At 42.8% G+C, this 25380-nt stretch overlaps 1 protein-coding gene across 1 annotated transcript in view; it reads left to right on the top strand.

Moving 5' to 3' along the window:
• Window positions 1–23375: 23375 nt before the first annotated feature.
• The window catches only part of LOC126483926 (lachesin-like), a 290487-nt gene continuing 288482 nt past the window's right edge, over window positions 23376–25380 (top strand). Inside the window, exon 1 of the mRNA XM_050107201.1 lies at window positions 23376–23437. Within this exon, the coding sequence (XP_049963158.1) occupies window positions 23422–23437 (16 nt within the window). The 5' untranslated portion in view covers window positions 23376–23421. The remainder of the gene's footprint in view (window positions 23438–25380) is intronic.

The following is a 25380-nucleotide window of genomic DNA, read 5'->3' as shown; positions in this document are numbered from 1 at the left end:
GCACGACTAGGCGGCTTCTGCGTGCCATCACTTAGCGAAGAGGCTCCAACTCAGAGTGGGATGTCTAGCTGACATCGGCCGTCCTATTCTGCGGCGGCGGCGGAGGGCGTTCGTGTACAGACCCACTGCAGGTGTGGCCCAGCAGGCCTGTGTCATTGGTTCCGCTGGATCCCATACGACCGCTATTGGATTCTCACGGAACCTCGCTATCCTATTGACATCTTTGACGCCCATTGCATGATATCAATACTGGATACCACAAATTCATAATTCGAGGAACTCATTCCGTCCTCTCAGTTCCATCTTTTTCTGGACTGACCTACCCCCCCCACCCCCCCACCCCCTATTCCCCTTTGGGCATACCCTCTAAAAGAGTACCTGCTTTGTTGCATTCATTTTAAATGTTTCATACATCGCCACTGTCGATTTTTCCCTGCTATTGTAAATATTTCCATCTTCGGTTGTTGATCCATCTTCTAGTTTACCTACTTTCTCTGATCTAAGGAATTTAATTTCTGACACCACTGTTCTTTCTGTGATTTCCTGGTTTGCTTCAGTGGAACAACTAGCGTTTAATAGAATTTCAATGGCATTTCTTTTGTTGTAATTTCTGTTTAATCTTTTTTCATTGTTCTGCAGACACGCTGAAATTTTGTTGCTTAGTTCTTAATTTCTTTGTCATTGGCAAAAGAAATGTTATAGCCATAGTAGTTAGAATTACTTCCCTGCTCCGTTATTTAGTTTTATATCACTAATATAGATCTCACCTTTTGTTTTCCTCGGAATATCATTATTTTTATCTTTTCTATGGCTATTCTGAAATAATAATTATATCTTACTTAGTTTAGTTTTAAAGTGTTTCTGTAGTCTTCTTCTTCTGTACCAACTAGTTTATTCTGATCATCAGCCTACATTAATGTTTGTATACAAGGTAAGTCAACAGGAAAGGTACATGCTTTGAGGGATAATGGTATTATTGATTCTGAATGAATAATTTCATACGCACATACGCCCTATTCGGAATGTTTTGCGACAAAGAACACATTTAACGTACGTTGTTATTTATTTTCTGAGTTGTTCAATTACTTTTATGTTTTACAATGTACCAAAGTAGTGTAGAGGAAGTTGAGTCTAACAGTTTGATGCGGGACTACCTCAAATTCCTCTCTAAAAATTTCCTGATCTGCGGTGCAGGCGGGTATCGCGAGATTTTCAATAATTTTCGCGGTCTATTCACGTAAATTATCAGATCTTTCTTGAAGGAAATCTCATGTACTTTAATTTTGTACTGTGGCAAGTATTCGCTGGAGGTCTGGAGGTGGCGGTTTTCGAGCTATTCAAGGGAAACGTACAGAAATGATATTAAATGTGTTCTATGGGAAACCCTTCTGAATAGTGCGAACCCCCATATGAAGTTTTTGGTTCAGAATCACCTTTCACAGTATGCGCCTCTCCTCCTGACTCGTACTGTATAATGTTCTTTGTCTAATTTTATTCCTTTGTTGCTTTTTATCCTCATTCCACTTTTTAATCGTGTAATTTGCATATAAATTGAATTACATTGAGATAAGTCTGCAACACTCCTAAACTCCCTGGTTACTCGTCATGCCATTCTCACTTATTTAGTTCCGTGTTTTTATTACAAATTTAGTCTCATTAGGTATATAAGTCTATAACGGCTCAGATCAAGTGTTGCGCAACTGCATGTTGTAACTATGGCCAGTATTTTGCCCTGATTGATCTGTCAGACGCCTTTACAAAACTACGTGTGTGCCACTACTAAATTTTCTTAATTTATGTATCAGTATCTTCACAGTAAGTCTATTACCTACTGTTGTTGGTTCAGCTTTAAATCCACTCTGTTTTTCCTCTAAAACTGTTTCTGAAATTGCAGTTAAAATTTGGCATATACAGGGTGATTATAATTAAAGTTAAACTGTCAAACCGCTGTAAAAATAAGACCACTGGTGAGAATGACGTCAGATTATAAAGGAATATTATCGGAGAAGGGGGAAAACGTATGGCAGAAGAAAAATAAATAGTTACAAAATGTAGCAATAGATGGCACTGTAAGCAACATGATTTAGTAGTGGTCAACTACAAGTGACAAATAAATCATACATCAATGTCTAAGGTGTACGTCTGACGTTAAACAAACTGTACTACTCAGTGTGTACAGGTGAACAGGTTGATACTTCTTACGTAAGGCCATCTACCACAGGAAAGTCATATCACATCGGATTGGTGAAATCGGTTTTTAATTGTCCTGAGGCCAAAAACCGAATAAAAAGCGCCAATCACATCGGTTTTTAATTGCCCTGAGGTCAAAAACCGCATCAAAAGCATCAATCACATCGTTTTTTAATTGTCCTGAGTCCCAAAACCGCATAAAAAGCTTCAATCAAAATCAAATAAGATTATTAATTTCCGTGTGACTGGCGCAAAACATGCTCAATATGCTGTCCACCACTTTCTGCAACAAGTTGAAATCGAGAAACAGCATGTTCCACAACTGGTCGGAGTATTTCCGGGATAATGTTCAGAATGTGTTGCGCAATGCATACCTTCAATGCAGCTATGTTTGCAGCTGGAACACTGAACAGAACATCTTTATAGCCCCACAGTCAGAATTCACACGGGTTAAGACCAGGTGATCGCGACAGGCTGTAGGGAAATGGCGGCTGATAGTTCGAGCATTTCCGAAATGGCGCTTCAGCAGCTGCTTAACGGGATTTGTAATGTGTGGAGGAGCACTATGTTGCGTAAAAATGTTCCCATCCACACATCCACGCTTTTTGAGAGCTAGAATGACGTGGTTGCGCAAAAGACACTCGTAGCGCTTACGAGTGACGCTGCAGGTAACAGGAATGGAAGCATGTGTCACTTAGAAAAAAATATGGCCCTATGATAAATTATGCCGTAGACCCGCACTACACAGTGATCTCAGGATGAAGTGGTACTGGTTGATTTGCATGTGGATTTTCCGTTGCCAATATTCGACAATTCTGTGTATTGACATATGCTGTCAGATGGAAGTGGGCTTCGTCTGTCGACAAAATCTTCCACGGTCAATCATTGCCCACTTGCAGGTGAGCAAGAACTTCTAAAGCAAAAGGTCTCTCATACTGGCAGGCCAACAGGAGGCAATTCCTGGACACGGGTAATTTTGAATGGATAGCAAGGAAGGATGTTTCGTAGGATTTTACTCACCGTGCTCACGGGTATGTTCAGTGTTCGGACAGTTCTCCACACACTACACATTTGCACACCGCCACTCGTCTCCTCGTGCATTGCTGTTGCCACTGCTTCCACTGACGTCGAATCAATTCGGTTCCTCCCTCAACCAGGTTGCACATCACAAGAACCCGTCTTTTCGAATTTCCGAATCATTTTCTCCAGACCCACGCCAGTTATCGGACCGACGCCTTTTTTAAACCCTTCAGTGTCCGGAAATTTTCCAAAGCGACCTGTGCACAGTCATCGCTCTTCTTACCCAGCTTTACAACCAGAGCGCGACCCTCATTGAGACAGTCATGGCGAACTTCGCAGGCGCGAAAGAAGGGAAAGCCGTGTACCCGGCGTGTTTATACCAACTTCAGTGGGTCGCGCGCATGACAGGTATATTCATTTACGTATTGTGACACATACAGCACCATCTATTGATCAATTTTCACACTATTTTTTTCCTTCTGCCATACGTTTTCCTCCTTCTCCGATAATATTCCGTTGCAATTTGACGTGATTCTGACCACTGGTATTATTTCTACAGCGTTTAGTTATAATACCCCTGTACTTTATATCCAGCTGTCAAAACATGTATTCCGATATAATTTTTACCTCCTTTTCGCTCTCATTTCTTAAAAACTGAGTCCACAACTATTTTTTGGGATTCTCGCTTTCTCCCAGCAAAAATTCAAAATATTAGTTTAAGGAGAATTCCGCCGTACTTTAGTAACCTGTTGTCAACTCCGTCTGTACCAACTGCCTTTCTGTTTTTCGTTAATTTTGAAGCATCTTCTATTTCTGCTAATGTTAGTGTATCAACCTGTTTCACATTCATATATTTTAGCTGGTTCCATTCAGTTCTGGTCATAAAGAAACTGATTTTCGTTGATTGTGGTAACGCCTACTGTTTCTCGTACTTGTCTATTTAAATATTACATTGCCTTACAAGCAATTGCTTACTGTCCATGAATGTCATTTTCTAGATTACCTATACAGGGTGTACCAGGGGGAATGGTCAGTATCCAGGGATATGATAGGGACGGTAAGTCCAAGCAGAAATGTCTCCTAAACATGAGCTCTAAAAATCATACATTAAGAGCCGTGAGCATTTCATCGTCCTCGTTAATGTGAAACGAATCTCGTCCTGTGCAAGCTCTCATCGGTCCATATGCTTACGCACTACTTAGTCGAACTCAGCCTAACTTACTCTAAGGACAGCCGCTCACACCCATGCCCAAGGTAGGACTCGAACCCCCGACTGGGGCAGCCGTGCGAACGTGGTAAGGCGCCCAAGACGGCGGGGCTACGATGCGCGGCTAAGAGATGGTAGTATGGTCTAAAGCGATAAATAAATGTAGAGTGAATATGGGCTCTAAAGTGCGTACATTAAGAACTATAGGGACTTGTCCATCTTCGGTGCTGTAAACCGCATCTCTTCTACCAAACACGTGCACATAGCCCTTAAGTGATGTGTTTTCGACCCTATGTTTACTAGGATGTTTTGCTTTGAATGATCGTTCACATCATATCCCTGAATACTGGCCATTCCTCCTGGGACACCCAGTGCGGTTGTCCCAACTTACTGTGCATACTTTTCTATATTCTAGTTTAGCAATTGATCTTTTTCGATTATATACAGCTCTTAATTCTGAAGATTATTTTGTAGATATTTTGCCAATACTTCCTTTTACTCTCGTATAACTTTTTCTAATTCTTCGTACCATATTCTACATCCCTTCTTGCTATATCTTTTAAATCTGCTTTCCAGCGCTTCAAAAGCTGCCTTCTGAGCACTGCCATTTATAATGTCACGTTATTCATTATTATCTTGATTGGTGAATTTCATCAGCAGTTGTTTATTTACTGTATTTGCGTATAACAGTTTTATGCTCTTACAATCAGTATATTTTGAGTGTTGATTATTTGTTTCTATAAGCGTGATTACTCTTTCTCTACCTCAAAATATTCATTTTAGACATTACCAAATAATGGTCGGAATGGACGTCGCTTCCTGGATATACTCTTGTGACGATTATCAGGGACGTTGCTTCTTTGTTAACTATCAAGTAATCAATTAATGATCTTTGACCTGGAACTGAATACATATGTGCACGCCGGTAACATTTGTGACACACGTTACGGTTATTATTGTCAAGTACAAAGTTACTGAAAATATGAAAAATTTGCTGAGTTTGGAAGTTACAGTTCATCCGTTTCGCTGTTTGATTCCCAACCGCTAATTCACACTCTGGCCAGTCTTTCAAATGTTGTAAATCGCTTGACTGTTTTTAAGGTGACATGTAATATTCAAAACATTGTTCTTTTTCTTTTCCACAATGTCCAAGTCAATAGTAAATACATGCTACATTCGGAAAATAAGTATTCGGCTGTATTTGACGTATATTTTAGTCCGGCGTGAAATATATCCGCTACTCATAGCTTACACGCGAACTCGCACTTACCGCTCGAGTTTCTCACTATCGATATGACACCCGTAGTTTCCCTGTACTTACAGCTGTTCCCCTTCTTGGCATAACTTTTTTCTACTTACGCTGCAAAAATTTTCATAAAATTAAAATGAATGCATTTTCATTCCAAAAAGGCCGTAATACATTAGCATAAATGACGTTCAGTAACTGTCCAACACACTGACATGCTAAGCCAAATAGACCCTTGCTGTGCCAATTATGTATGTGATGCGTGTGTACCGCTTTGTGAATTGAAATCTACCTACGTTTAGTTTTTGGGTTAGAGCCCCCATTCAGTATTTTCTCGAGTCGGCAACTCCTGTGGAGATCAGTATTTTAAACATAGCTGCACAACAGCAACGGTTCCACGTAATAAAATTATAAACAGCTGACCAGTTGCAATGGATAAAGAATTCTTTACCTAGGTTTCAACAAATTTAAATTTGTATTCTTCAGCAGGTGGCAATTTTACATTAGTATGGACAGATGTATCATCGCCGTTTTTACAAATGTCTGCATAGATCCATTTGTCAAAATTAAAATATAGCCTTAAAAATAGGGTTTGTCACGTATATATAAATTAGTACATGGATGTTGCAGAGCTCACAACCGACTGAGTGTAATCCGCCGATTACACTCAGTCGGTTGTGAGCTCTGCAACATCCATGTACTAATTTATATTTACGTGACAAACCCTATTTTTAAGGCTATATTTTAATTTTGACAAATGGATCCATGCAGACATTTGTAAAAACGGCGATGATACATCTGTCCATACTAATGTAAAATTGCCACCTTCTGAAGAAGACAAATTTAAATTTGTTGAAACCTAGGTAAAGAATTCTTTATCCATTGCAACTGGTCGGCTGTTTATAATTTTATTCTGTGGATATACTTATCCTGAGGACGTTCTTTTATCCAGTGTTGCAGGTCCACTGTTTCATTTGATGTTCGAGGTATTAGTGAGGACTGAAAACCAATCAGAAAGCCTTACATTGTGTTTATTTATATATATTATCTGTTTCGGCTTAGAGCTGCCACCTTTAGATCACTGCTCCTTGTGCCATCTGATGTTATAATGTACTTTCATTGAAATATGTTAGGTGATATAATGATGTTCGAAGCAACTAACTGCTTTTGTCACACAGGTTGAATCACCTAAAACTTGCGCCGCAAATATTGCGAAATATGGAAGAGCTATTGATGTGTGGTTTTCACGGAATGGATTGGTAGTCTGGGGCTCTTATATTTAGTCAATCAACATATTGTAATAATTCTTAGAAAAAGAATTTTTTGCAGACATATACTATTTAAATGGGACAACTCCTATTCACGTAACCAACTAAAGGTAGGGTAAGTTAGGGCCGCACATAGTGGCCGCCCGGTTTGAGGCGCTATGTCATGGACTGCGCGGCCACTCCCGCCGGAGGTTCGAGTCCTCCCTCGGGCATGTGTGTGTGTGTGTGTGTGTGTGTGTGTGTGTGTGTGTGTGTTTTGTTCTTAGCATAAGTTAGTTTAAGTTAGTTTAAGTAGGGTGTAAGTCTCGGGACCCATGACCTAAGCAGTTTGGTCCCTTAGAAATTCACACACACTTTTTGAACATTTAAAAATTTTTAATTAGAATGTCAGAAGTGTTTGTTACAGGCTTCTAGTGCGAGTCGTTCACGATATATCTTGTATTGACAAGTTCCCACACCGACCCTTGTATAATACTTGTGATAGCATATACTAAAGAACAACACAAGTGCATTCACTAGTTACACAGATTCTAACCAGTGACGAGCAGTAGATCATTTTAGGTTGTCTTCAAACTGACCACCAGCAGCGGCAATACATGAATCAAATCTAGTGTGGCAGGACTGCTGCACACGTGCTACCATTTCGGCGGAGATATCCGAGCAGGCTGAAGTAATATGTCGTTGCATAACAATCGGGTGTAGTTGATACGTCCCAGCGTCTTCAGCTTTCCCCGCAGAAAAGAGTCTACAGGTGGTAAAGCGGGGAATAGGCCGGAAAAGGCAAAGGCCTTCTGCGTCCGGTTCAACGGTTTGTGAACAACTCGTGAAGATGCCGTCGTGCACTATGTATCATGATGTTGGTACCATAGATGTCTTCTAGCATCCGTGGAAGATGGTCTGCTAGGAGACTGCGATCAGTGTTCCTTCTATGAAAAATGGGCATGTAGCGACCCGCAGCCGCGTACCATTTGTGTATGTGTGTTTGTGCGCGATTGTCAAATTTTAGCACGTGCGACAGGAGTACCGTGCGAGCCGCCAGAGGTGCTGGGTATATTCGTCCGAAGCGCAGATCATTTATTCCTTTTTTTTGGTTACCTTTTGTATGTTAATTGTTCTGTGTTTTTAATCCCTCTTTCTCTAATGTGTGTGTACCTTTCATAAATGTTCAGTGACGCTAGCAACGAGGAGCTCACTGGCCTGGGATAGACTACTGCACATTATTAGAATCGTGAGATCTGTATTTTAGTGCCGCACACAAAAATTCCACTTTTAGTTTAACGTAAAAGAAAAGAAACAGAGTCACAGGACCCAATTCATTTACACTGCGGCTGAAGTGGTGGATCCTGTCCGCAGCGTCGCTTTAGCCACACACACATACAAACACACACACACACACACACACACACACACACACAGAGGGAATTTCTCTTGCTTCCTCCCTACAGTAGACCATTTGAGGGACTTTAACCACTACCTTTCACTAGCAATGGGATTAAAGAATTTGTCAGCAAGTAGTAGTACCTCATAATATTTAGTGCCGTACTATTAAGTCCCACAGAGGCAACAGTGATATTGGTGGTAAGACTCCGTAGCTCTACCAACTATTTATTTTCAAAAAAATGTAGGGTTTTATCTGAAAGTAGAATTGAAAATCTGTTATGAAGGTACCTTAAACACATTTTCGTCGTATCAATTTTTCGAGTACAGGATATCTGAAAATATTTGTCAATCATATGACTTAATTTTTAGCAGTCAAATTATATTGTCATTGCATGCATATTGTTAAAAGACACGTTTATGTTAAAACAAGTGATATTGGCGTTCTAAGACTGTCAAGAAGTACTTGGGGAAGAAATTTAAGTTCATATTGCGTGAAGTTTTATTTATTGTGAGCCGTGCGTGGCTCGCATTCCCGCCATCATGTATTTTACGCACTTCCATCTCAGGACGTTAATTTAAATTACTACCGTCACAGAGTTGCTGCTTTGCCTGACCGTGAGTGGCGTTAGCAGCGCGTATCGATATATCCCCTCTCGTAATATCTTTGCTCGACTGGTATTACTTCCCGTTCCATGTCTGTTGTAAGTTACTTGGTCGCAGTTCAGATAGCAACTTCGGGTCAGCCAGTCAGTTGGAACATGTCTGCAGTGCAGTCCGGACCTGCCAGTCGGGGAGTTGCAATTTGGCAGTAGCGCAGTCGGGTTGGAGCAGCAGTGAGGTCTGCGTCGACATGGATGACCCGAGCATTGCCGCCACGCATCACTTGAGCCGGGCCACTGTCTTGGTGGATCGTCGGTCGTTCGTCCAACCGGACGACGTGTTTTGGCTCGCCGATCGTTCATGTGTCGCCTTTGAGTGTGTATGCATCGACTCCCTACCTGTCTTCCTGCGTGCTTAGTGACGATTCGGTATCGTTTAGGTCTTCGTGCAGTGTTTGTCAGGTTGCGTGTGTAGTTGGCGTTATTTCCACTCTGCGGGTGAGAAGGTCGGTTGTTGTGGACGAGGGAAGCTATCGCAGAGCGGTGCAGTCGGCTGGGTCCGATGACAGCCCCTGCGCAGTGTCGAAGCGGGTGTGGAGCTGTCCAATCGCTACGAGCTTCGTGGTTCGCTGACTCAGGACGTCAAAGTTGAGTAGTGGTTTCAACTACCCAGGCCACGTCTATTCTTGTTGTGGTGGTTCGCTTCGGTGGTTTGCTGTTGGGGAGGTTTTCCGATGAGCAACACCAAGTGGTTCTACTGCTGGGATTTAGCCACCATGCGGTGCTATTAACTATATTGGTTGAGTACAGTTCGAGAGTACCAGCGGAATTTTCTGTCTTGTGGTCGTTAGTGTTCTGGTTACCTGCTCTGGGCACTGACGTAAATTCAGGCAGTGTTCTTTGAGCGAGTTATCTATTACCGTGTTTCATATTCACTGAGCACTCCGAGCACTATGGTACTCAACATCTGAGGTCATCAGTCCCCTAGAACTTAGAACTACTTAAACCTAACTAACCTAAGGACATCACACACATCCATGCCCAAAGCATGATTCGAACCTGCGACCGTAGCAGTCACGCGGTTCCGGACTGAGCGCCTAGAACCGCACGGCCACCGTGGCCGGAATACTCAAGTATAACAGCGGAATTTTCTGCCTAGTGGCCGTTAGTTAGTGTTCCGGTTACCTGCCCTGGCCACTAACGTAGTTTCAGGCAGCGTCCTTTCATCACCTGTTGCCGCTCTCCAACATGGTTTGTAATTTTGACAGCTAATACGTACTCCATTGTAGATTATCACGTTTGTAACATTACCAGTTCGGGTTCTCATTTATTGATTGACTGTCCCCTGGTTGGGTTCCTACAGATCGAGTATAGTTGGGCTCACCACCTGTCTCACCTAAGTGAACGAGAAGAGACCGATCTCCCTGTAGGACTTTTGAGTGCCACCCGTGTTTAATTATCCGTTGTCAGCTATTTTAAATTTTAGGCTTATGATTGTTGTTTGTTTCTTAAAATTTTGCAAATTAATTTTAAATTTATCTTTCAAGCATAAACACTGCGGATTCTGCCTTTAAAGATTATGTTCATATGTTTTGAAATTTGGAAGTTTGATTGTGGCCCTCAGCCGTTTGTATTGCACTTTGTATATGTTGCCTTTTCGGTTTTAAATTATGTGATTGCTATCTTTATTGAATTTTTATTTTTTTTAGATGTCTTTTGGCCTTTAAGGGTCTGTGGTAAGATATTCTAATATTCTAAAATTTTGGAAATTAATTGTGGTTCTCAGCCATTTGCACTGCATTTTGCGTACGTTGTTTTTTCGAATTATTTTATTGCTATCTTAAGTGTTATATATATATATATATATATATATATATATATATATATATATATATATATATATACTTTGTAGTCAGATTTGTATTTTCATTTTTCAATTTTTCATCTTACATCTTCTTCATATATCGTAATGAATCTTACTGTCAGTGTGGTTTACAGTGCCTCTGACGTCATACACTAGATGTCAACTCGGTTGAGTCAATATAGTACTAACATGATTTTGTGGTTTTTAGGTGAACACAACCGTCAGATTGTGTCCGCGATTTCCACTCTGACCACTAAATCATGCTGAAAAATTGTCTTAACTCGGAGGACTCTTTGTAGTTCTGGCGTTGGTCATAAGTGGCATCATACGAATGATGACAGACGCCATCGTAATATGAGAAAATGTATTAGCTGAAGATGAGGACATTTTTTCAGTGAGTTGCGGCAGTTTGTAGTAGGTTGATGAGAGCAACGGCTAGTGACTAGGTTCTACAGCATCAGATGACACTCTATTCCGATTCTGATTAATAGATTGGCTGCGAACTGGAGGGTAAATCTCTGTATAATAATTTATTAGAACAACGTGCGCTTAAACGGATATAAAATATACAAATTGCGGGAATCAGTAGTGACTGTTGTGACAACCTGAAGTACAAAGCTTCGTACAGAAATATAGAGTGAATCACATAAAAAGTGCACCTAAATATTGAGTAAATGGAAAGTGTTATTAATGCGTGGTTTTCGTAGGACAGATTGGTTGTCAGGCGCTCGTATTGTTAGCCACAAACGGATTCTAATAATGCTCAGAAAGTGTATTTTTTGTGCATATACTTCTTAAATGACCATTGCCTATTGACATTGACATACTGAAGATAGGGCCAATTAGAATGTCAGAGGTACTTGCTGTACGAGCTTAGTGCAATTCATTTACAAGATACGGTATGTTGAAAAGTTCCCACATCGAACATTGTTCGTGGCGGTCCACTGATCGTGACCGGGCCAAATATCTCACGAAATAAGCGTCAGACGAAAAACTTACAAAGAACTAAACTTGTATAGGTCGAAGGGGGAAACCAGATGGCGCTATGGTTGGCCCGCTAGATGGCGCTGCCATAGGTCAAACGGATATCAACTGCGTTTTTTAAGTAGGAACCCCCATTTTTTATTATATATTTGGGTAGTACGTAAAGAAATATGAATGTTTTATTTGGTCCACTTTTTTTCGCTTTGTGATAGATGGCGCTGTAATAGTCACAAACATATGGCTGATAATTTTAGACCAACAGTTTGTAACAGATAGGTTTTACAAATTAAAATACAGAACGCAGGTAAGTTTGAACGTTTTATTTCGGTTGTTCCAATGTGATACAAGTACCTTTGTGAACTTATCATATCTGAGAATGCATGCTGTTACAGCGTATTTACCTGTAAATACCACATTAATGCAATAAATGCACAATTTGATGTCCATCAATCTCAATGCATTTGGCAATACGTGTAACGACATTCCTTTCAACAGCGAGTAGTTCGCCTTCCTAATGTTCGTACATGCACTGACAATGCGCTGACGTATGTTGTCCGGCATTGTCGGTGGATCACGATAGAAAATATCCTTCGACTTTCCCCACAGATGGAAATCCGGGAACGTGTGATCAGGTGAACGTGCTGGCCATGATATGGTGCTTCGACGACCAATCCACCTGTCATGAAATATGCTATTCAATACCACTTCAACCGCACGCGAGGTATGCGCAGGACATCCATCATGTTGAAACATCCTGGCAGATTAAAACTGTGTGCCGGACCGAGACTCCAACTTGCCTTTCGAGTCTCGGTCAGGCACACAGTTTTAATCTGCCAGGAGGTTTCATATCAGTGCACACTCATTCTGGATCCATCATGTTGGAAGTACATCGCCATTCTGTATTCCAGTGAAACATTTTGTAGTAACATAGGTAGAACATTACGTAGGAAATCAGCATACATTGCACCATTTAGATTACCATTGATAAAATGGGGGCCTGTTATCCTTCCTCCCATAATGCCGCACCATACATTGACCTGCGAAGGTCGCTGATGTTCCACTTGTCGCAGCCATCCGTTGCCCAAAGTGCATATTATGCCGGTTTGCGTTACCGCTGTTGGTGAAGGACGCTTCGTTGCTAAATAGAACACGTGCAAAAAACCTGCCATCGTTCCGTAATTTCTCTTGTACCCAGTGGCAGAATTGTAAACTACGTTCCAAGTCGTCGCCATGCAATTCCTGGTGCAAGCGATGTTGATGTATCATTCTCTACACTGCCGTTTTTGAGATTCCCGTTTCTCGCGCAATTTGTCTGCGGATTAGCCGCGACAGCAGCTAAAACACGTTCTTGAGCATCATCATTTTTAGTGACGTTGCACATGTGGCTGAACACTTCCTGTTTCCTTAATTAACGTAACTATCCGGCAAACGGTGCTGAAGCTTGGATGATGTCTCCATGGATACCGAACAACATACATAGCACACTCCCTTTCGGCATTTTGATCACAATAGCCATAAATGAACACGATATCGACCTTTTCCGCAGTTGGTGAACAGTCCATTTTAACACGGGTACTGTATGACGAAGCAAATATCGTCCGCACTGGCGGAATGTTACGTGATACCACGCAATTATACGTTTGTGAATATTACAGCGCCAGCCACCACAAAGCGAAAAAAGTGGTCCAACTAAAACATTCATATTTCATTACGTACTACATATGTAATAAAAATGGGGTTTCCTATTTTAAAAAAAATTTTTGTTGATATCCGTGTGACCTACGGCAGCGCCATGTAGCGGGCCAACCACAGCGCCATCTGGTTTCCCCCTTCAAGCTAGACGAGTTTCCTTCTTTGTAGCTTTTTCGTTTGATGCTTATCTCGTGAGGTGTTCGGCCCGGTCACTATATATATATATATATATATATATATATATATATATATATATATATATATATATATATGTGTGGGTGTGTGTGGGTGTGAGATAGAGAGAGAGAGAGAGAGAGAGAGACAGAGACAGAGAGAAAGTGAGAGAGCGTGAGCGTCGTATTGCGTGTACGTCGGCGTGTGAACTGAAGTGAAAGGGAATACGAAAGAGCTTTCCGCCGCTACGGCGCTTCGTGGAGTGACGCTACACTGCCGCAGCACGGCACGCGGGGGCAGACACGGCCGTCACCGCGGCAGTCTCTGCCTCAGCCGGGCCGCGCCTCGCCGGCGATTATTGATGAGAGCCGTTGCGGGCTCAGCCGCCGGCAGACAGCAATGGAGACAAATGTCGACCTAACTCATCAGGCGCTGCGGCGGGGGCGGCGGTCGATAGCCGCGGGCGGCCGGCCGGGTCGTAGCGGCCGCCCCCCACACCTCCCCCACAGGAATCACTCAAAGGCAATACTGGACATTAAATCTGGAATACCAAGAAGGACTGCAAATCACGATATGTTACTTACTGTGCGTATACGTTTTTGTAGGAACAGTAAACAGTGGTCAGGTTAAACCGGTTGGGACAAGCTCGTGACCAGACAATTAGCATGACTGTAGGTAAAGTAAGACCTCCGGCAGCGGCACTGGAAGTAGGCGTTTGGCAAGCCCAGCACCACGGTCGAATTTTACCCATGTGAAAAATCCCCAGTACTTGTTGGGCTGCCGGATAAGTCAAGCTGGAACCGCCCTGGAAGGACTGGATCCAGGAGAAACCTTCGCCCCCTGTCCGGGTTGAGCCCAGGACCTCCACAGCCAGAGTGTACTACCCCGCGCTTTGGACTATCACGGTCATTTGCAGGAACAATATTTAACTACAATTGTAGTAGATTGTGGGGAATTAAGGCATCAAGGTATTACCATTATTGTAGCTTATCAACAGCATCGGTCAAAATTTACGGCAGACTGCGAGTGAGTTGCAATAGTCTGCCACAGGCAGCAGTTGTGGCATAATCGCTTGTGAATCATTAAATAGTGATGTTTGGAGCTCTTGAAGCATTAATAACGGATTAGGAAACGAACATCATGTCAGATGTATTCAAGGAATTGTGTGAATTATTGAATGTGAAGACGTTAAGGACGAGTTCTCTCCATCCACACCGCGCGACCGCTACGGTCGCAGGTTCGAATCCTGCCTCGGGCATGGATGTGTGTGCTGTCCTTGGGTTAATTAAGTTTAAGTAGTTTGTAACGTTCCCTGGCAAACTCACGCTATTAATGAACAAGAGTTTATTTGTACCATATACGCCGCTCTGAGCAAGTTGTATATACCGTAATTATTGAACAAAAAATATTATTGAATTTTGTGTAAAAGACATTTGTTATTATCGTAATATTTTTTTGTAGTAATATTCTCTCTGTATTCAGGATAGTAATTTTTCTATATTCGTTATGTGATTGCGAAATGTGTCAGTATCTGCGATAACAGAGGTGTGAAATTTAGCCAGAGGAGAAAAATATTGTCAAATTACAAAGAAATGTTAATAGTCAGCAGTAGTATAAAAGAACCATGTACAGCGTATTCTTTCGTCTTCTCTGTGTAGAGCTGAATGCGAGAGGAAGCTGTGTCGAAGCGATTTATCAGTGGGTAGACTTCTTTTGTCTCTGTCTAGATTTAGCCGCCATTAGAGCAAAAGTTACAAATTAATGTGAGTTGAATTATTGTTTGATCTAAATATATCAGAATATATCAAAAGTGTGTATTATTAATGTAAATTAGCTTGCCCATGTCATCTATAAAATTTCTTTAAAGAATTTTCAGCATTTTTAGCGGTGTTGCTGGGCTGTGCCGCGACCGATCGATTTGCAGCGGCGGCACATTTAAAAAATTGTTCCGCTAAAGGAAAATCAACCAAACCCGTAAATCGGGAACAGATAGATAAAAATGAACAGAAAATTAAGAAATTGTTCTTCTTTTACAGTGATCCTGAGACTGATGAATTTTAAACTAATTATACGTTTGTGCATTCGTAGGCGGATAGTTAATGTTAGTTAACATTGAAATTTAACAATTTTGGTTCTTTCAAATAACTTAAATGTATAGGGAAGTAGGTTTGATCAGTGATAATTAAATGTCGGCTTGGCAATAACTAACCATTTTCTGCTAATAGAGATAATCTTGTGTTCCATAGTTAACGCCGGGATAGAATTCAGTAAATATTTAACAAAAAATCCACTGCATTTAGAAAATGTGCGCCAAGGCCGAATGATGTAAAGGATTTAATTCTCAACTAAATATTCTTAATCAGTTAATATGAGTTCACGTAATTTTTAAATGTACGTAATTCTTTTGAAAGTGATTTTCTTTATTACCACACGTAAATAAGAGAGAGGTTCTACAACAAAGTTCGTACTTACAGAAGACAGTTAAAGAGAGGCAAATTAAGTAACTAAAAGCAATAATAATTATTATTCAGTCTTTAACGAAAATTCTAAGTTCTAGGGGACTGATGACCTCAGCAGTTAAGTCCCATAGTGCTCAGAGCCATTTTCTCCATCCACAAGCCGTTGGCAGAACTGAAAGGGTGCACAGGACAATCGGGAAGATGCTTGGGTACTACGTATGTCTGTTTGAAGTACGTCATTTCCGTCTACAACTCAAACCAGCATACGAGTACAGCATTACCCTCATATGAAGTACATACGGTGGTAAAATGCTATCACCGTTAGACATATTGAAAACGAAGAAAGCGAAGACTGAAAGTCTGTCAAAGAAATTGTCAGAGTGATTAGGTAAACCTGTAATGTTGTGCAGAGGGCAAGTACTCAATCATTGGAGAAACAGGAAGATGCAGTGAGCCGTACGGAAAGAAAGCCGCAGTATAAGATTGGTCAGATGCTGATGCTATCAACTTCGTATATGCCGAATGGAACGAAAATTAAAAATTTTGCAAAGTATCCGGAACCATGCCAGGTGGTAGAGACTACATCGCCAGTAAACGTCAAGATTTAACTGCCGAAGAGGACGACAATCGCACATATTGGGTTGTTGAAACCTTTCAAGGCGTCCTGAAGATTTACCAGCGATAGGAGATGCGGACTGGAAAAGGAGAGTGAGGGTAAATGCATCGGAAAATAAAGAACAGATTATGAATGAAACGGTAACGAGGAACCCGTATGGATTAGGACCAAGGAGATGGTCATTTAATACTTTTCTTTGGTTAGGTATAAATTTAGCATAATTGGTATAAGCAGCTGTGGAGCAGCAAAGAATTTAGGGGGAGTAAAGTAACAGGTATTCCTTCCCGTACGTGAGATATAGAGAAGGCGAAATGATGCGGTTCATAGCGGGACTACTGATCTTCGTCGTGGTGGAAGCGTTGTGAAACTAGCACCTGGAAGAGGGACTATTGTTCGCTAAACAGGAAGATGTAGTGGTCTTCATCGCTAGGAGAAGCAGATGGTTTTCAAAGTGCAGGTGGTATGTGAGAGGATTCGAAGAAACGTCCGACAAATTCCGTTATGGAACGAAAACGGACGGGATAATAAAAGGACGTGCCTGGTATGTGAGGGAATACGTGGTGTGTAATAGACATTAAGGAGTGAGATGACCCAGGTCCTGAGGATTATTACACATACGCGAAGGAAGAGGGGTTGGATCGACGCAGAAGGTCGCCTTTTGGAAACAGTGTTTGGCACAGCTCGTGAGGAAGACATTCGAAGGGGGAACTACACCGTATACAGACGGCGGTAGTATCGCGTACACAAGTTTTATACGAGCAGTGCATTGGTGGAGCTGTCATTTGTAGTCGCCGCCCGTTGTTTCCGAGCGGTGCTAGGCGCTTCAGTCGGGAACCGCGCGACTGCTACGGTCGTAGGTTCGAATCCTGCCTCGGTCATGGATGTGTGTGATGTCCTTAGATTAGATAGGTTTAAGCAGTTCTAGGGCACTGGTGACCTCAGATGTTAAGTCCCATAGTGCTCAGAGCCATTTCAACCATTTGTAGTCAGGTGATTCTTGTGAGAAGATGTCTGAGGTGGTTGTAGCCCCACGACGGGGACTGACAGATTCTGAACGCGGAATGATAGAGCTAGACGCACAGGACTTTCTGTTTCGGACTTTGTTAGGGAACTTAATATTCCGAGATCCACAGCGTCAAGAGTGTGCCGTGAATACCAACTTTCAGGCATACCGCTCATCACTGACAACGCAGTGGGCTACGGTCTTCGCTTACCAACTGAGACCAGCGGCGTTTGCGTAGAGTTGTCAGTGTTGAGAGACAAGCAATACTGCGTGAAGTAGCCAAAGAAATCAATGCAGGACGTACGATGAACGTATCCCATAGGACAGTGCGGAGAAATTTAGCGTTAAAGGGCAATGGCAGCAGACTACCACTGTGATTGCATTGCAGTTGAAATCAGGACTCATCCGACAAGGCAAATGCCGCTCCTCTCTGTCGTTGAGATCTTAGGCTACTTCGCTACCCTTTGTGAGAAGCAACGCCTGAAATTTGGTATCCACGGCACATTCTTCTCACTGTGGATCTCGTATTAACGACTTCCCCAACGAAATCCGAAATGGAATGTCCCATGAGTCTAGCTCCGCGTTCAAAGTCCATAATCAAGTCGAAAACCTTTTTACATGAATCACCTGATTACAAATGACAGCTCCACCAAAGCGCTGTCCTTTTATACCTTGTGACCGCGATACAACCGCCTTCTGTGTATGTGCATATCGCTATTCCATGACTTTTGACATGTCAGTGTAGATCTGCCTACAAGGGGAGCAAAAATGAAATGATCGTATGGCATTTATTGGCCGGGATACGGTATCGCTACCGCTGCGCTATGGAGGCGGAATAAGGGGAGACATCTCGATACTAAAGAGATTGTCTCCATCAACAAACAGTTAAGTGCATGTTGACGTGAGTCCATGAGATAATTTTGGAATACCCTTGAGATAAGTGTTATCTCCCGTAATCTTACTTCCAAGATAAAATGCTAGTTTATCATGGCGGCATCCTTTTAATAAAACCTCTTGATGTTAAGACCTCGTTAGGTTCAAGTTATAACTCGAGCTTTCAGGGATTGAGACCGTCTTCTTCGTCAGGAGATCTAAAGTGTGCCTCCTCCATAGTGGCGTTCAAGCTTGTCATTGGTCGACTAACGTCGCACGTAATTCTAAAAATCTGTTGCCGGTGGCGTCACGTAGAGGGCGGGATTCGCATGCGCAAATATGGGATGTCGGTGAAGTGGGGGTACGTTCTGCCACCTGCATCGGTGTCGACTGATGGGTGATGGGCAGAAGGAGAACGGAGACCACTCGAAGCATTGCCTACCTTCGTTTCTTCGAAACTGATAATGTGCTCTTCGATAAAGTTATGGTCCGCTATCGCCGGTTTCTCAGTACGTATATCTGTACCATTCCAGCGCATCCCTCAGCTATGGTGTGGATTGTCAGCCCCACATAATTTTTTCTACACTCCTGGAAATTGAAATAAGAACACCGTGAATTCATTGTCCCAGGAAGGGGAAACTTTATTGACACATTCCTGGGGTCAGATACATCACATGATCACACTGACAGACCCATAGGCACATAGACACAGGCAACAGAGCATGCACAATGTCGGCACTAGTACAGTGTATATCCACCTTTCGCAGCAATGCAGGCTGCTATTCTCCCATGGAGACGATCGTAGAGATGCTGGATGTAGTCCTGTGGAACGGCTTGCCATGCCATTTCCACCTGGGGCCTCAGTTGGACTAGCGTTCGTGCTGGGCGTGCAGACCGCGTGAGACGACGCTTCATCCAGTCCCAAACATGCTCAATGGGGGACAGATCCGGAGATCTTGCTGGCCAGGGCAGTTGACTTACACCTTCTAGAGCACGTTGGGTGGCACGGGATACATGCGGACGTGCATTGTCCTGTTGGAACAGCAAGTTCCCTTGCCGGTCTAGGAATGGTAGAACGATGGGTTCGATGACGGTTTGGATGTACCGTGCACTATTCAGTGTCCCCTCGACGATCACCAGTGGTGTACGGCCAGTGTAGGAGATCGCTCCCCACACCATGATGCCGGGTGTTGGCCCTGTGTGCCTCGGTCGTATGCAGTCCTGATTGTGGCGCTCACCTGCACGGCGCCAAACACGCATACGACCATCGTTGGCACCAAGGCAGAAGCGACTCTCATCGCTGAAGACGACACGTCTCCATTCGTCCCTCCATTCACGCCTGTCGCGACACCACTGGAGGCGGGCTGCACGATGTTGGGGCGTGAGCGGAAGACGGCCTAACGGTGTGCGGGACCGTAGCCCAGCTTCATGGAGACGGTTGCGAATGGTCCTCGCCGATACCCCAGGAGCAACAGCGTCCCTAATTTGCTGGGAAGTGGCGGTGCGGTCCCCTACGGCACTGCGTAGGATCCTACGGTCTTGGCGTGCATCCGTGCGTCGCTGCGGTCCGGTCCCAGGTCGACGGGCACGTGCACCTTCCGCCGACCACTGGCGACAACATCGATGTACTGTGGAGACCTCACGCCCCACGTGTTGAGCAATTCGGCGGTACGTCCACCCGGCCTCCCGCATGCCCACTATACGCCCTCGCTCAAAGTCCGTCAACTGCACATACGGTTCACGTCCACGCTGTCGCGGCATGCTACCCGTGTTAAAGACTGCGATGGAGCTCCGTATGCCACGGCAAACTGGCTGACACTGACGGCGGCGGTGCACAAATGCTGCGCAGCTAGCGCCATTCGACGGCCAACACCGCGGTTCCTGGTGTGTCCGCTGTGCCGTGCGTGTGATCATTGCTTGTACAGCCCTCTCGCAGTGTCCGGAGCAAGTATGGTGGGCCTGACACACCGGTGTCAATGTGTTCTTTTTTCCATTTCCAGGAGTGTACAATCACTACAGTCCCTACAGTCACAGTCACTATAACGCAAATCCGGGCAGTTTCTCACTAGGCTCAGCGAATACATAACTTTCAGCGGATGTCGTAATATTGGTCCAATATCATACTTACGTATTACGAACACAACTCTTTGCTTGATGTCGTTCCGCTAAATCGAGGGACTGACTGCGTCTACTTTTACCAACAACTGTACCTCTAATTTGATGCCGACTGCATCCAATTTTCGCTAGTGGATTCATAAAGTGTTTCACTTCCGATCCCAGGTATTCATGGTCGGAAATTGTCTGCGCTCGGGACAGAATGCACTTGAGCTGGATGGAGGAAACTGCACTAGTTTGAAAATGAACTGTGTGTATGTTTGTGTGTGTGTGTCTGCCCTTTTGTACACAGAATGTTTAAATGGTCCATCCAATTGACGTTTAGCCAACACGTCCAAAAATGGTAACTTGCCGCCTTTTCTATTTCTACAGCAAATTTAATGTTCGTATTCTAGTGCCCATGGCTCAAAGAACCGGTAACTGCATCCATATCTCGAGACCACATTAAAAGTGTGTCATCCACACATCTATAAAAAGACGTTGAGGAGAGAAAAACAGAACGGTAAGTCCGTTTTTCGAAATCGTCCATAAAGCAGTGAAAAATAGCTAGTGATAACGGGGAACTCACATCTGTACCACTGGTCATTTCGTAACATTTCCAACTATACGAAAAGTACAAATCTTTAACATATTGCAGCGTGTCAGCAACTGTGAAATGTACAGCAAATAAACAACTTTTTTTTCAGCCTTCAGTTTGAATGACATAATCTTATGATTATGCGTCTTTATTGCTTTAAATTTTTAATCTGTGTCATGGCCAATGTTTGGCTCACAAAATAATTTAATTTTTTGTTCTGAAGAAGGTTCCATTACTGGAATCGAAACCTAGGTAAAGGAGTAAAATTACCTTGCAACTGAAGGCTGAAAAAAAAATTGTTTATTTGCTATACGAAAAGTAAGTGGTCGCCAAAATGTGATAAAATGTTTGGTAATACAAGGTGGACTATAGTCAGTTCAAGAGCATCTGCTGTAACTGCTTTCATAAATGAAGATATGGCTGCAGTTGCCGACCTTAAGCACCATGAGGTTCCTCAGATGTTTTGCCAACTTGTAAGCGGGAGACCCAATGGCGCTACCGATTTGTTTGTATTTCAGTGCTGCTAACTATGTCACCCGCCCAATAACATCTGCAGAAATAGCTGGAACTCTCACGAGATGCAGAATATGAGGTAAGGCGAGCATCGAGCCGCGCTGTGGGTATGACGTAAGTCATCCAAGTCCAACCTCAGGCTTGCAGAGGAGCAAGGTCTTCGGTTCTTAGGTAAAAACGGAGACTTGGTTCTAATGCCAGCGGGTAAGGATTATGTGTCTGTGGTTCTTAATGCTGGAGATTGCCGTAAAAGTGTCACTGCTACTGGCTGACAGGAAATGTCAATTACTCAAGATGGATCGTATGTGCACAATCAATCAGTCTTGGAGATTGCTAAATCTCTGTACCATGAAAAATAATAAGAAATGACCGATAGTACTGATATGGACTCTCCATTATCACCATTTATTGTTGACTTGTTTGTGGACGATTTGATGTATGGGCCTTATAGTCTACTTCACTCTGCCCAGTTTGTTTTTATAGGTTTTTGGAGGCTATGCTTTTAGTCTGATCGGATGCACTGCATCATTTCTTTATGGATTTCATACATCCAAACGTCAAGTTTACTGCGGAAGTGCGAACGGAAGCCAAGATGTTTTTGGATGTTTGGTTGAATGTAAGTTGGATGGACGACTCGGTCATTCTGTGTACAGAAAGCCGAGACACACACACACGCAGAGAGAGAGAGAGAGAGAGAGAGAGAGAGAGACGGAGGGGGCAGGAGAGAATTTTTTTTTAATGAGTGCAGTTTCAGTTATCCTTTTTATGCTGAATACTTGGTTGTAGAGCCAGCAGACCGTTACCGACGGTAATCATCTTGGATCTGATTTTAAATATCCTGAGAACATGCTGAAGAAAGACGAATGCAAACTACTAGAACTTAGAGCTTCATTTGTTGGTAAACACATCCAAACAAAGAAGGAAAACCCACAGCAGGATCAAACAAAGATCATAGCTCTTAAGAGAAAAAGAGATGCTGGATATGATCCCTGTTCACCTTCATCCCCGAAATGTTGGCTGATGATGGAGGGGGTGGGGGCAAGCATATCGTCACATTACCGATTTCTAGGATTGTTTCATTAGAAGGTGACGTCACCGCCAATGAGTTACAATTCCTAGAGACGTCATGCTACCAGTAACAAGCTTGAAAGCAACCATAAAGGAACCAGACTTCGCGGCCAGCGGACAGTCATGTTCTGAGGAAGGAGGTCGTGTTAATCTTTGAAACTTCAGTTTTAAGTCTGATTTGACGTTGTCTGAACACCGAGAATATTTTATACTAGCTCTCAGCAGCCTGCTTCGATAGTGGCTCCATAGTATGAAGAACAGTCTTCTTGGTTAATACTTCCGTAGAATATTTCCTATGATAGTCACTGCGGTGATCATACTCCACCATTACATCACTATTTTCTGTATTAAAATTGTTTTTCCTTTCATAGTTACTTTATAAATAACCATCTGTGCTGTATTTGTCTGAGTATGCTCAAAGTTCAAAGAAAACTTTTTCTCTTGTCATTACTACCATGAGTGTTTGTTCATTTATGGGCGAAGCACGTATTATCTACATTAACTCAGTCCTTTTCTTTTTCAGGTACTTACTGTGACAGGCTATTCACGGCACTCATCTGTCATGTTGACGTGATGGAACAAAATGAAGGTACTGTAATACGAATTTGTGGTACCATCTAAAATATAGATAGTCAGTGTTGGCGCTGACATTTTTATGAACGTGAATCAGCTGTGAGTTTGCTTCTCTGATACTTAGATGAAGTGCTGTTGCCCTCGTACCTTGTGCGAGAGCGAAGTATTAATCAGCAGATGTTATGTACATCCAACTGGTCCTTTCATCTTTATGTCTGACTGCCGCTTTGTTACTGCGATATGTAAGGAAATTAAGATGTACCAACTAGATTAGTTGTATTATAATTAACGGCGTTCTTCATTCACTTCCGTAAGATAAGTCCATACTCACATGTCGAATTTTGGAAATTTTTCAGGTATATTTTTCGTAATGATTTTGAATACCGCCCCCGTGTTATCCGGTGACCCCTAACAAAGTAATAATTTCGAAATGTTACCCTAATTACCCATTTCTGTGAAAAATCGTCGCAAAAGTGAAAAACCCTCTGTTGCACAATATCCGAAATGCACTACACAGAACACAGAGTAACTGCAACAAGCTTAACACAGCTGATGATTGTGTCGTTGGGGGAAGAGCTCAGTACAAGGCCGTTGTGCTGCCATTCGATTTTATTCTATATCTATACATGAGACCAATAGCAGACAGTTTGTGATCCGTAAACCTATCCACACTGTTCCATAAAGGGGTTTATGTACAACTGAAGGCGTCGTAAAGGCAAACCCAAGACTGTAAGTGTGAGGGCAAAGAGCAAAGCAGGATTTAGTGTTGTCCTTAGCAAGAGCGAGTACTGTGAGTGAGGACAAGAAGTTTTCTTCCAAACGAGACACACAGCGTCGATCGTCCGCCTGTGCACTTATGTGACGACATTTTTGTGCAAGAGGAATCCAAGACTGAAAGCGGGTAAGAACTAAACCAAAATATAACGAACACTGTAACGAGAATGACTGACATTTAAGGGTCTTATCGTAAATACAGTTGAAAAAAGTAGCAACAGCTGGCATCTTCGAGCACATCTGAAGCCATATATGCAAACAAGAAATCTGTTGCCTTTCTGTTATGACACATACGCTCTTGGAACTTCAACAGTATACCTCTCCATCACCTCCTCCGTCTCCAGGCTAATGGCAGGATGGTTCCTTTGAAAGGGCACGGCCGACTTCCTTCCCCTTTCATCCCTAATCCGATGAGACCGATGACCTCGCAGTTTGGTCTCTTCCTCCAAATAACCCAACCCAGCCTCTTCCGTAGTGTCTTTTGTAGGAGCTCTGCAACTCTGTCGCGCTTACTAAATCATCTCGTGACGAAACGCAGCAACATTCGCTGTATCTTCTGTATCTGCTCTATTAATAAAACCCTGTACCGGTTTCAGAATGATGAGCAGTATTCAAATATCTACAGCATTATTGATTTGTAAGCCACTTCTTTCGTGGATGCATTAAATTTCCTTATGGCCTGAAAACAATATAAATATGAATAAATCGAAATAGAAACCTGTGTTTGAGAGATGTGGACTTTGTCACTTTACATGAAAGGTGGCAAAGTGATAAACATGAAAACTGGACAGTCATTTGAAGTGTTGCGCCAAAACTTAGTGTGGACCTTTGAACTGCCTGACGTCGATAGAGTAAAATGATGTCGTACTGAGAGACGAGCCATCTTTATGTACATAAAGCAGTATGAAGTATGAAGGCGTATTCAGCGTATAGGAGTGCTTATTCAAGAAGCTGACGAATTTGAGAAGCCAGACAGCACATCTGAAGGCTGAAGCTAGGCACTACCAAATATCAGGATAGGCTCCTCCAGGATCTAACTAAACAAGAAGAGTAGAACGAATAAACTGACAACACCCAGCTGCATCGGTCTGTTGTCCCTTTAAGGGTTGGGGGTGCTGTATTCGGAGAAGTACTGGCCAGCAGCAGACTTTCATAAATATCCCGCGAAATTAGACTCTCTTGCTC

The sequence above is a fragment of the Schistocerca serialis genome, chromosome 6 (assembly GCF_023864345.2).
Source record: "Schistocerca serialis cubense isolate TAMUIC-IGC-003099 chromosome 6, iqSchSeri2.2, whole genome shotgun sequence".
In the NCBI taxonomy this organism is placed as follows: Eukaryota; Metazoa; Arthropoda; class Insecta; order Orthoptera; family Acrididae; genus Schistocerca; species Schistocerca serialis.
The sequence above is the reverse complement of the archived record's forward strand: the minus strand, read 5'-3'. Positions and strand labels throughout refer to the sequence as shown.